Source organism: Monodelphis domestica, chromosome 1 (genome assembly GCF_027887165.1).
Source record: "Monodelphis domestica isolate mMonDom1 chromosome 1, mMonDom1.pri, whole genome shotgun sequence".
NCBI classification, from domain to species: Eukaryota; Metazoa; Chordata; class Mammalia; order Didelphimorphia; family Didelphidae; genus Monodelphis; species Monodelphis domestica.
In genome coordinates, this window is record NC_077227.1 from 709,929,320 (window position 1) to 709,942,489 (window position 13,170).

Sequence of the window (13,170 nt, forward strand, 5' to 3'; positions counted from 1 at the left end):
TAAGAAGAGAGAGTTGGGAGGAGGTAAGGGGAGAAAGTGTTCTTGAAAAACTCATAAAAATGAGCTGAAGAGATCAGATATTAAATGTCTCCTTAGAAAGATCTGCCACTGTGGACAGTGTGCTTTTCTAGTCATCTGGGTTCTGGAGGGAGGGAGGGGCATTCTCTACCGTAACCAGAGGACATGAGGGGCTTCCAAGGGAATGAGAACTGTCCAAGCGTATGGAGAAGTGGTTGGTTCTCTGTCTGCCAGGGACAGAACGTACTTTCCAAAAGAGAAGCCCCACATTGAGAGCTTTTGAAGGGAATGTCTCCTACTCACAGAAAAAGAACCTTTTCTAGTAAAGTAGCCATGAAGGACTTATATGTCCTTGGGCGGGCAGACTTCCCTCCCTCCTCTTAAATGTGGTATGGGGGGGGCACAGAACCAGGCAGGATACCTGAGAGGCCTTATGCTCGGCTGACACCCAGATGCCAATCAGGCACTGAGCAAACACAGCCCCACCTTCTCTCCCTATAACTTTCCATTAAGAATCTCCTCAAAGCTTAGCCTTTTCCAGTAGGAGGATTTTTTCCCTTTCCTGCCCCTTCTGGGAAAGCAGAGTCTTTGATAACTTTTCATTATTATCCCTTTTTTCTTGCTTTTCACTTTGAATGGCTTTAGAATTTCATTTTTAGGATGACCCCTGTTAAGCATTATCTTTTAATGGCATATTTTGCAAATGTTCATATTGTGTGGTGAGGCTGTACTATATAGAGCAGCCTCACCCCTTCCATGTAAGTCTGAATGGGTGTGGTCTTGCTTTATTCCTTGTCGGGAAATTCTCTGTGTCTGTATCCCCCTCCTTTTCCTCCCCCCCTCTGTCTGTCTCTCTTTCTCTGTCTGTCTCTCTTTCTCTCTCTGTCTCTGTCTCTCTCTCTGTCTCTCTCTCTCTGTCTGTCTCTGTCTCTCTCTCTGTCTCTCTGTCTCTCTGTCTCTGTCTCTCTCTCTGTCTCTGTCTCTGTCTCTGTCTCTCTCTGTCTCTCTCTGTCTCTCTCTGTCTCTGTCTCTCTCTCTCTCTCTCTCTCTCTCTCTCTCTCTCTCTCTGTCTCTGTCTCTCTCTCTCTGTCTCTCTCTCTCTCTCTCTGTCTCTCTCTCTGTCTCTCTCCACTCTCAGAAGTCTAGACATTTTATTATTTAGATATAATTGTATCAGAGAGAGATTTTTTTCTACAGGCTATTCAGGCTTGGTCCTACTCAGTGTTTGGATGGTATGGAAATGAAGATATTCCATGATGTTATTTAGGAGCAAGCCTCTTCCTTTTTAGCACTGTGGAGAGACATGAAGTCTTGGATGGGGGCTTCCTCATTTCATTGTGGTATTAGGATTTTCATGGGAGTTGTTGCAGCTTCCCACCCTGATGAGACTTAACCCTAGCCCTTCTTGCCTCCTGAATTCTTCTCAAAGAAAAATAATTTTGAAGTCAAAATTTCATTCTTCTCAGTATTTCAAGCTCCCTTGGTGCAACAGAAGGGTTAAATACTTGTGTTTTCAACAGCAGTCAGTGGAAAGAGAACAATATATAACAAAGCTGTTATATGCAAAACAATGTACAGTGATGGGGCTGACCTCAGAGCATCATCTAGCCTTGACCACTACCTGATTTGTCTCTGAGATAAGTCTGAGTCAGTAGCTTTAGCTCAACCTATGCCCTTGTCTGTTCTTAGCACAAATATAACAGTAGTACTTGAACCTTTCTGATATTTCCCTGTTGTTTGAGAGTATTGAGAGTGGTGGCCTGGGGTTTTGGTTCAAACAAGCCTGGTCTTTTTCACTTTCTCAGTCAACAGTCAAGTCAGGCTTAACTCCTTTGCTTATAGCATCATCTAGAAAAGGAAGTTATCTCTTTTCTTCTTGGATCTTCATAAAATGGAACAATTTGGTTTCTTTCTTTATTTACTTTCCAGGGTTTTGTTTTTTTTTTAAGAAAGCCAACCCTTCCCTCCCAATTGGCCTTCATTCCTCTAGTCCTTCTGGTACTTTAACTCCATAGAGAGATGAGGTTCAGGAAAAGGTACTTGGTCTGGAGTCAGAGGTTCTGGCTCTCAATCTGCCTTTTCACATTTTTTATTTAGTTGACTGTGAGCAAGAGTCTCATCACCTGTAAGATGAGAAGCTGGATTGGATGCTTTTACAGTTCTCCCCAGCTCTAAATCTGTAAATCTGTGGTCCTAGCCATTATTTAACTTTTATGGGACCTTCATTTCCCCATGTATAAAATGAAGGAGTTGGACCAGAAGACTTTTAAGGTTCTTTCCAGTCAAGCAGATAAAAAATACTTATTAAATGGTTACTATGTGTTGGGCACCTTGCTGAATGTCAGAGAGACAGTAAAATGCAAAAAACAGGAACTACATTTCCTGTTACAATGTGGAGAGATAATATGCAAGTTACTAAGGTACAGAGAAGATGTTAGATACAGAACAGATGATAATAATCTCAGAGGGGAAGGTGTCAGCAGCAGGGGGCACCAGGAAAGGCCCCCAGCAGAAGGGGGGATTTGAGCTGAGTCTTGAAGGAAACCAAAGGGAGCTAATGGATGGAGGTGTACAGAGAAGAGCATTCCAGATGTGAGGCACACACAGGCAGGGCAAATGCATAAAGATGGGAGATGAAGCAGTGTTGGAAGAACTATAAGTAGGCCATTGTGGCTGGATTGCAGAGTTCAGATGTTATAGTTGGCTTGATTTCCCACTCTCACTTTGATCTCTAGAATGCCTTTATTGGCCTCTAGCTCTTAAACTCTTCTTTAGCCCTCACGGTAGAGTTAGAACGATGGGGAAGCCATTTCTTCCCTTGTGTACTCTTATTCTTGTGACTAACAGTCTGAAGATCATTACTTGGTCATTTTGTTCCTTTAAATCAGAGGTTCTTAATCTCTTTTTGGGGTCCTGGATCCTCTTGGCAGTCTAGTGAATGAAACCTATTGATTTCTCAGAATAAATTTTTTTAAATGTACAGGATTACAAAGGAGACCAAAAATTAGTCAAAGTAAAGATGTGATTCCCTCTTTTTTCCAATCCAAGTTCATAGCCTCAGTTAAGAACTTTGCTTTAAATATATTTTATTTCAAAAATATATATGCTTTTTATTTTGTAAGGCTATTGATCTTGTTTTTACTTCCCTGGTCTTCTCATATAGGTAGGGTGCCTTTTTTTAAGGCTTGGAAAAGGGGGACCCTCTCATTTGTCCATGTCACTCAGTCATCATCATCACCATCATCATCATTATCATCATCAACAAATGTTTATTAGGTACCAGCTGTGAAAAGGGCACTAAGTTAAACCTTGGGGACACAAACTTCTATAACAACTGATCCATGTCCTTTAGGTCCTCACCATTGAATTGGTCAAGCAGGCCATTTATATAGAGAGATGAATGGCAATATGAAACAGTATATACTTTGAGCCAGATGACTAATATAGACAGTGTTCTAAGAGTTCATAGGCTGGAGTGGTCACTATTAACTGGGATAGTTGGAAAAAGACCTCACAGAGAAAGGGACATTTGAGCTGAGCAGGCTTAAATGACATGGAGATAAAGAGTATGAGCATATCAAGTGGGGGAGTGCTAAAACAGTAGCATGGACTAAGAGAATTAAAAGATGGGAATGAGGATTATTGAAGAGAGCAGTTTGGCTTGGGTTGGGAGCAGAATTCATGTAGGAAGATTAATGGAGGATGGACTTGGAGAGTTAGGTTGGGGTCACATTTTGAAAGACTTTGAATGTTGGTCTGAGAATTTTGGATTTATTGCCAACAAATGGCCATTGGAGCTTTTTCAGCAGAGGCACAGAATAGGAGCAAAATGGTATTTGAGGAAGATTAAAGTGGTAGTAATATACTGGAGAAGGGAGATTATAGCTATGGAGAAATCACTGTAGAATATTGCAGTAAAATAAGTAGAAGGCTGAGATGAGGCTTTACAGCCCTGGGAACAGAAAAGGACTGACCAATACAAGAGACAGCGTGAAGGCAAGGTTCATATAAACTTGGTTCCCTACTGACTAGTATAGGAACAAAGGAAGGGGTGGGAGGTACAAGGATGAATCCAAATTTTCATACCTAGAGATATTGACAGAAACAGAAGGCAGGAAAGAGAGTAATTTAGGGGAAATATGATGAGGTTAGTTTTAGATATGCTAAGTTTGAAGTTATTTCCAGATGACCAAATGGTGGTATTTAGCAGACATTACTGAATTTAGTAATTCAGAACAGTGGCTCTAGAAATTTGGCCTGGGAAAATGGGTCCAGGGGTAGTGGGTGAGGGGGTCCAAGAGCCAGAAGATAGCAACTGGTTGGAAGACTGATCCAGAAGATCATTCTATTGAAGAAAGTATTAAGATAGGCCACAGCAGATTTGGGGGTAACCAGTTCATAACAAATGAGATCAGAGAGGGAAAAAACATGGATGTTTTCTAAAGTGTTAGGATTAATGTTGAACTTGCTTTGCACTGTATTGCTAACTTTTCTGTAAGGCCAGTGCATTCTTGAGATTTTGCTTTCGCTAGGACTGGCTTTCCTGGCAGGGTGTGAGTCACATTACATCCACTAGGTTTATCCACCATTTTTATTCTTTGCTTTACTCCTCATTCCCACATGTTAACTCCAGCACTGTGGTTTAGTCCTGGGGAGGCTACTTCATAACAAGAGATAGTAGAAGGTTTTGCTGTTCTATGGACCAGCTTCCTTCCTGTGTATGCTCCTCTACTGGGTTTTTGTTAACATTGCATGTTCTCTGTTAGGTTCAGATATTGGAACCTAGCTGCTTCCCTGATGAATCCCCAAGTTGTTGGCCCCCAAACCTACCCCCATTTCCTTCGGCCTGGGAGATCTTTGGGTCTTCACAAAATTTAGATGTTTTCTTTGTGACTTCATGTTTCCAGCTGGGAAAAGCGTGTGGACCCTCGAGGAAGATACTACTATGTGGACCACAATACTAGGACTACTACCTGGCAGCGTCCAACAGCAGAATATGTGAGGAACTATGAACAGTGGCAGTCCCAAAGGAATCAGCTCCAGGGAGCCATGCAACAGTTCAGCCAAAGATTCCTCTACCAGGTAAGAGTCATGAGTAGCAGCTTTCAATAGGATAAGGAAGATTTTTTAAGTATTGAGGGTATATGGCATAGCACAGTCCCTTGCTGTTGTACTGGCTGAGGAATAGGTCTTAGAAACTAAAGCATTTGACCTTATCTTGGCTCATGAAAAGTGAATTCCTCAAAAGATGAGTTTTACTTACTTGCCAATTTCAATCTCTCTCATTGATGTCTAAAAGAAATCTTGATAGGTCTTTGGACAGATCCATCCTATCTAAAACTGAATTCACTATCTTTTCCCCCAAAGTGCTTCCTTTTCCAATCTTCCTTATTTCTATGAATGATTCTCTTTATCTTCCAGTCATCCAGGCTTGAAATCTGGAAGTCAACTTTGATTCATCCTTCTTTTGTCTTCTGACTTTTACACCCTCATTTCCAATAGTCCTTGAATACTGTAGATTTGTCCTTCAAAATGCCTCACATCTGTAAAAACTAAATTAAATTAACACTCTCTGGTCCTTAACTTCCATAAAATTTATTAATATTACTTAAATAAAGTAAAGCAGACACATAGAGGGATGTTTAAAGCATCCTGTAACGCCATGTCCAGGGGAATAAATAGAGCGTACTTCCTGGTACATACGTACACACACACACACACACACACACACACACACACACACACACACACACACACACACCACCCCCTGATCCATAACCTGATCCTTTCCAGGTCAATGTGCCTAGGTCACTATCCTGACCCACGCTGGCACAGTCATGTGATGTAAAGCTATCGGAGGACACAGGTAAGAGGTGGAACCCCACTCCCCCAGAACTATGTAGATTTATAGATAGATAAGACTTTTATTAAAAACTTAATATGTGTGGAGGAGGCGAGGGGAAAAGATTCCAAAGTAGTATCAAGGCACTTGTACTTGAGGAGGAAGAGAAATCTGGAGAGAGAACCACAAGTAAAGGAAGCATGGCTGAGGTCCCTCCCAAAATAGTACTTCCAGGCATATTATATCTTCAGTGATATCTTTATGCTGCTTATTCCCTGCATGTTTGTCTTTCACAGTTTTCTATGGAATATTCCTTTTATAATTTAAATTTAATTTTTTTCCCCCAATTACTTGTAAAACAATTTTTAACATTTTAAAATAATTTTGAATACCAAATTATCTCCCTCACCCTTCATGGAGACTGTAAGCAATCTGATATAGATTTTACATGTGCAAACATGGAAAAAAATGATTAATGCATACTATATTTCACCTTTTTCTTTCTTTTTTTCTTCAATTTTTTTTCCCGCACACACGCGCACACACACACACACACACACACACACACACACACACACACACACACACACAAGTGAAATATAGTATGCTTTAATCTGGTCTATAGAAAGTTCTCACAGAAACTTAGTTGACGGGACCTCAAAGATCATTTCCTATAATCCATGCCTGAATAGGTATCCCCTCAACAATATCCTCTTCAAGAGTGGCCAGAGTCCTTAGTAAAGGGGATCTGCTTCCTCCCAAGGCGACACATTCCAATTTTTTTCATTTATTTTTAAGGCATTTTCTTCTTAATTGTGAAAAAAAATCAACAAAGACATTTCAAGATAAAGAAGAATAGAGAAGCTTATATGAGAAACTGATATTCTCTTACATACAGTTTTTTTTAAAGGAATGGATTAAATTTAATGTTAATACCAAAAATGCTATATTTATGTCCCCTTTTGAACTTACCGTTTTTCTTGTGCCTTTAAAAAATGTGATATTTGATTTCCTATTTTGTCATGTCTACTTTTATCTCTTAACTCTTTCCCTTCCCTTTCCCCTTCCCCTTTCACAAATATATATGGTCTATTAAATTGACCTTGTTTGAGAATGGCTGCTTTGATCTTTACTTCTGTTATATTATCTATGTGACAGTAATTAAGAGAGAAGTCCATCATCTCTCTGCCAGGAGGAGAAAGTATATTTCAATAGACATGTGATCTCATAATTGTTACTGCTTTGATCAGAGTTTTGATGTTCTCCAAAGTTGTTACTCCTCCTTATTATTGTTATTACATATATTTTCCTGTTGCAGTTCATTTCCATCTATATCATTTCCATACATGTCCTTCCATATTTTTCTAAATCTATCATATTCCTCATTTCTTTTTTTTTTTTTTAATTTTAAACATTATTTTATTTGGTCATTTCCAAACATTATTCACTGGAAACAAAGATCATTTTCTTTTCCTCCCCTCCGCCCCTCCCACCGCCTTTCCCTCTCCCATAGCCAATGCACGATTCCACTGGTTATCACATGTGTTCTTGACTCAAACCCATTTCCCTGTTGTTGGTATTTGCATTAGAGTGTTCATTTAGAGTCTCTCCTCAGTCATATTCCCTCAACCCCTGTAGTCAAGCAGTTGCTTTTCATCGGTGTTTTTACTCCCACAGTTTATCCTCTGCTTGTGGATAGTATTTTTTAGATCCCTGCAGATTGTTCAGGGACATTGCATTGACACTAATGGAGAAGTCCATCACCTTCGATTGTACCACAGTGTATCAGTCTCTGTGTACAATGTTTTCCTGGTTCTGCTCCTTTCGCTCTGCATCAAGTCCTGGAGGTTGTTCCAGTCTCCATGGAATTCCTCTACTTTATTATTCCTTTTAGCACAATAGTATTCCATCACCAACATATACCACAATTTGTTCAGCCATTCCCCAATTGAAGGACATCCTCTCTTTTTCCAATTTTTGGCCACCACAAAGAGCGCAGCTATGAATATTCTTGTACAAGTCATTTTCCTTATTATCTCTTTGGGGTACAAACCCAGCAGTGCTATAGCTGTATCAAAGGGCAGACAGTCTTTTATCACCCTTTGGGCATAGTTCCAAATTGCCCTCCAGAATGGCTGGATCAATTCACAACCCCACCAGCAATGAATTAGTGTCCCCACTTTGCCACATCCCCTCCAGCATTCATTACTTTCCATAGCTGTCATGTTAGCCAATCTGCTAGGTGTGAGGTGATACCTCAGAGTTGTTTTGATTTGCATCTCTCTGATTATAAGAGATGTAGAGCACTTTTTCATGTGCTTATTAATAGTTTTGATTTCTTTGGCTGAGAACTGCCTGTTCATGTCCTTTGCCCATTTGTCAATTGGAGAGAATGGCTTGATTTTTTTGTACAATTGATTTAGTTCTTTGTAAATTTGAGTAATTAAACCTTTTTCAGAGGTTTTTATGAAGATTGTTTCCCAATTTGTTGCTACCCTTCTGATTTTGGTTACATTGGTTTTGTTTGTACAAAAACTTTTTAATTTGATGTATTCCAGATTATTTATTTTGCATTTTGTAACTCTTTCTAATTCTTGCTTGGTTTTGAAGTCTTTCCCTTCCCAAAGGTCTGACATGTATACTATTCTGTGTTCGCCTAATTTTCTTATAGTTTCCTTCTTTATGTTCAAGTCATTCACCCATTTTGAATTTATCTTGGTGTAGGGTGTGAGGTGTTGATCTAAACCTAATTTTTCCCACACTGTCCTCCAATTTTCCCAGCAGTTTTTATGAAATAGTGGATTTTTGTCCCAAAAGATGGGATCTTTGGGTTTGTCATATACTGTCTTGCTGAGGTTGCTTGCCCCCAGTCTATTCCACTGATCCTCCTTTCTTTCTCTTAGCCAGTACCAAATTGTTTTGATGACCGCTGCTTTATAATATAGTCTGAGATCTGGGACTGCAGGTCCCCCTTCCTTTGTATTTTTTTTTCATTATTTCCCTGGATATCCTTGATCTTTTGTTCTTCCAAATGAACTTTGTTATAGTTTTTTCTAAATCAGTAAAAAAAATTTTTTGGAAGTTCCATGGGTATGGCACTAAATAGATAGAGGAGTTTGGGTAGGATGGTCATTTTTATTATATTGGCTCGTCCTACCCATGAGCAGTTAATGTTCTCCCAATTGTTCAAGTCTAGTTTTAGTTGTGTGGAAAGTATTTTGTAGTTATGTTCATATAGATCCTGTGTTTGTCTCAGGAGATAGATTCCTAAGTATTTTATTTTGTCTAAGGTAATTTTGAATGGGATTTCTCTTTCTAGTTCTTGCTGCTGTGCTGTGTTGGAATTATATAGAAATGCTGATGACTTAATGTGGGTTTATTGTCATCTGCAAAGAGCGATAATTTGGTCTCCTCCTTGCCTATTTTAATGCCTTCAATTTCTTTTTCTTCTCTAATTGCTACTGCTAGTGTTTCTAATACAATGTCAAATAATAGAGGTGATAATGGGCATCTTTGTTTCACTCCTGATCTTAATGGGAATGGATTTAGTTTATCCCCATTGCAGATGATATTAGTTGATGGTTTTAGATATATACTGTTTATTATTTTTAGGAATGACCCTTCTATTCCTATGCTTTCTAGTGTTTTTAGTAGGAATGGGTGTTGTATTTTATCAAAGGCTTTTTCTGCATCTATTGAGATAATCATGTGGTTCTTGTTGGTTTGCTTGTTGATGTGGTCAATTATGTGGATAGTTTTCCTAATATTGAACCAGCCCTGCATCCCTGGTATAAATCCTACTTGATCATGGTGGATGACCCTTCTGATCACTTGCTGGAGTCTTTTTGCTAGTATCGTATTTAAGATTTTTGCATCTATATTCATTAGGGAGATTGGTCTATAATTTTCTTTCTCTGTTTTTGGCCTGCCTGGTTTTGGAATTAGTACCATGTTTGTGTTATAAAAGGAGTTTGGTAGAACTCCCTCTTTGCTTATTATGTCAAATAGTTTGTATAGTATTGGAGTTAGCTGTTCTTTGAATGGTTGATAGAATTTACTGGTGAATACGTCAGGCCCTGGGGATTTTTTCTTAGGAAGTTCTTTGATGGCCTTTTGGATTTCTTTTTCTGATATGGGATTATTTAAGAAATCAATTTCTTCTTCTGTTAGTCTAGGCAATTTGTATTTTTGTAAATATTCATCCATATCACCTAGGTTGGTATATTTATTGCCATATAGTTGGGCAAAGTAGTTTTTAATGATTGCCTTAATTTCCTCTTCATTGGAGGTGAGATCCCCCTTTTCATCCTTGATGCTGTTAATTTGCCTTTCTTCTTTCCTTTTTTTAATTAGATTGACCAGTACTTTGTCTATTTTGTCCATTTTTTTCAAAGTACCAGCCTCTAGTCTTATTTATTAGGTCAATAGTTCTGTCACTTTCGATTTTATTAATTTCTCCCTTAATTTTTAGGATCTCTAGTTTGGTTTTCTTCTGGGGGTTTTTAATTTGTTCGTTCTCAAGTTTTTTAATTTGCATTTCCAATTCCTTGATCTCCTGTCCTCCCTAATTTGTTAATATATGCACTCAGGGATATGAATTTTCCTCTAAGTACTGCCTTGGCTGCATCCCATAAGGTTTGAAAGGATGTATCGCCGTTGTCATTTTCTTCAACTTCCTCATTTCTTATGAAATAGACTAAGGATAGGGACTAGAATTGTGATTTCATTGATAGGAGACTTCTTGATGAAGCTTAGAGAATCCCCAAGAGAACTGAGAGAGTAAGTATTAGTTTGCCCAGGGTCACAGAGTCAGTCTATATATATTAAAGATGAGATTTGAACCTGGTTCCAGGGATGGCTTTCTATCCAGTATATCCCACTCATTTCTTACATGTAATCAAATTCCATTAGTCTTTTGCCACAATTTGTACATCTGTTCCCTGATTGTTGGGCATCTATTTTGTTTCCAATTATTTGCCACAATGAAAAAAAGTGTTGCTATCATTATTTTTAACCATAGGAGTCTTTTCTTTCTGTATTTGACCTTTATGGGTTACCTGTAGTAACTTCTGAATCAAAGGACATGCACAGTTATATATTTGAATTATTTTTTATATTTTCACAATTGTTTCCTTTCTGATCCTATTTTGCTTATGCAAAAACCTTTCAATTGTCTGTAATAGAAATGAACAGTTTTATTTTATTTTTTATGATCATCACTATTCCTTTTTTAGGTAAGAATTCTCCCCTAGCAATAGTAGGGGATATAGAATATCTTTCCATTAGATCTTTTTTTTAACTCTTACCTTCTGTCTTAGAATCAATACTGTATATTGGTTCCAAGGCAGAAGAGTGGTAAGGGCTAGGCAATGGGGGTCGAGTGACTTGCCAGGGTCACACAGCTGGGAAGTGTCTGAGGCCAGATTTGAACCCAGGACCTCCCTTCTCTAGACCTGGCTCTCAATCCATTGAGCTACCCAGCTGCCGCGCCCCCCCCCCCCCCCCCATTTAGATTCCTAATGTTGTTGTTGTTGTTTTTTCTGATGTGACCTTTTATATTTAGGCTATGTATTCATTTGAAATTTATTCTAGTATACGGCTCATTAGAATATTGGCCTAAATCTACTTTCCTACCACACTACTTTACCAGTTTCCTTGTAGTTTTGGCCAGGGAATCCTTATTTCATTGAATGGTATCCTTCTACCTGATTGTTAAGAATTCTACTTTGAAAGACTCTTAGGTACTAGATCATACACCTCAGATTGGCTAAGTTGACAAAAAGGAAAATGATTAATGTTGGAGGGACCGTTGGAAAACAGGCGCACTAATGCATTGTTGGTAGAGCTGTGAACTACTCCAACCCTTCTGGACAGCAGTGTAGCTAAGCTATAAAGGTGTGAGTTCCCTGTGACCCAGCAACACCATTACTAAATCTGTCCCTCAGAGAGATCAAAGAAAGAGAAAAACAACTCATCTATATAAAAATATTGACGGCAGCTCTTTTTGTGGTGGTAAAGAATTGGCAACTAAGGGATGCTCATCTGTTTGGGAATGACAGAGAAAGTTATGAATGTAATAGAATCTTGTCGTTCTGTAAGAAACGATTAAGGGGATGGTTTCAGAAACATCTGGGAAGATTTGTATGAACTTATGCAGAGTGAAGCAAGGAGAACTAGGAGAACAGTTCTCACAATTGGAAAAATTTTGTAAAGACAAGCAACTTTGACAGACTTGGGAACACTGATCAACAAAATGAACAACCACAGTTCCAAAGGACTCATAACAAAAAATGGGAATCTGCCTCCTGATAGAGAAGTGACAGATTCTGAGTACGAAGTGAAGCACATTTTCTTCTCTCCCTCCCTCTCTTCCTTCCTCTTCCCCTACCCCCTTTTTTGATACATTACTGTATTTGTTGTGTATAACTATACATGTTTGTAATGGGCTTTTCCTTGCCTTCTCAATGAATGGGTAAGGAGGAAGGTAGATGTTAATCCTAAGCAAAACAAATTCTAAGGATTTACAAAGATATTTATAGCTTTTTTTTGAGGCAGCAAAGAATGAAAATCTGAGGAACTACTCATAAATTAGGGACTGGATAAACAAGTTACAGTGTATAAATATGATGGAATATAGCAGAGTCGTGCTGAATTCTTATCAGTGTAATAACCTACTAGGATTCCAGAACACTGGAACATAAAACATGTTACCCATTCCTGATAGAGAGGTGAAAGATTCAGAATGCAGAATGAAACAAATTTTTTTGGATGTGGCCACTGAGGAAATTTGTTTTGATTGACTTTATAGGTAATAGGTTTTGTTTTTCTTGTGTTCTCAGTAGAGGGGGGTTCTTTGTTTCCCAGATTAGAGGGAAAAGTGAAAAAGTGGATCTTGAATGATATTGAAAAAAAAATAACATTTTCATTTGTGTGCATGTGAACATAGGAATGTTTGTATATATCCCGCATGTACCTATATGTTCATATATATACATACACAAATATTAGAAAACTTGGAAACCGACTAACACAATAACCAACCTTAATTCCTGAGGACTTGTGATGAACCATACTGCTTACCTCTTGACAGAGGGGGGATGGAGTCAAAGTGCAGATTGAATCATGTCTTTTTTTAGGCATGACCAGTGAGAAATTTTGTTTTGCTTGAGTGTACTTATTTGTAAGAGTGGTTTTGTTTTTCTTGCCTTCTCAATGCAGGGTTGGGAAGAGGGGTAGAAAAGTGGGATGGAGGGAGGTTGATCTTTGAGAATAAAATAAAATGTAAATAAAAAAGTAAGTCTTTAAGGCAT

At 38.5% G+C, this 13,170-nt stretch overlaps 1 protein-coding gene across 2 annotated transcripts in view; it reads left to right on the forward strand.

The window, feature by feature from the left end:
- The window catches only part of WWP2 (WW domain containing E3 ubiquitin protein ligase 2), a 122,377-nt gene that overhangs the window by 83,371 nt on the left and 25,836 nt on the right, over nucleotides 1-13,170 (forward strand). For both annotated transcript variants that reach the window (XM_001367005.5, XM_056811440.1), the window contains one exon: nucleotides 4,926-5,100. In XM_001367005.5, coding sequence (XP_001367042.1) covers nucleotides 4,926-5,100 — 175 coding nt within the window. The remainder of the gene's footprint in view (nucleotides 1-4,925; nucleotides 5,101-13,170) is intronic.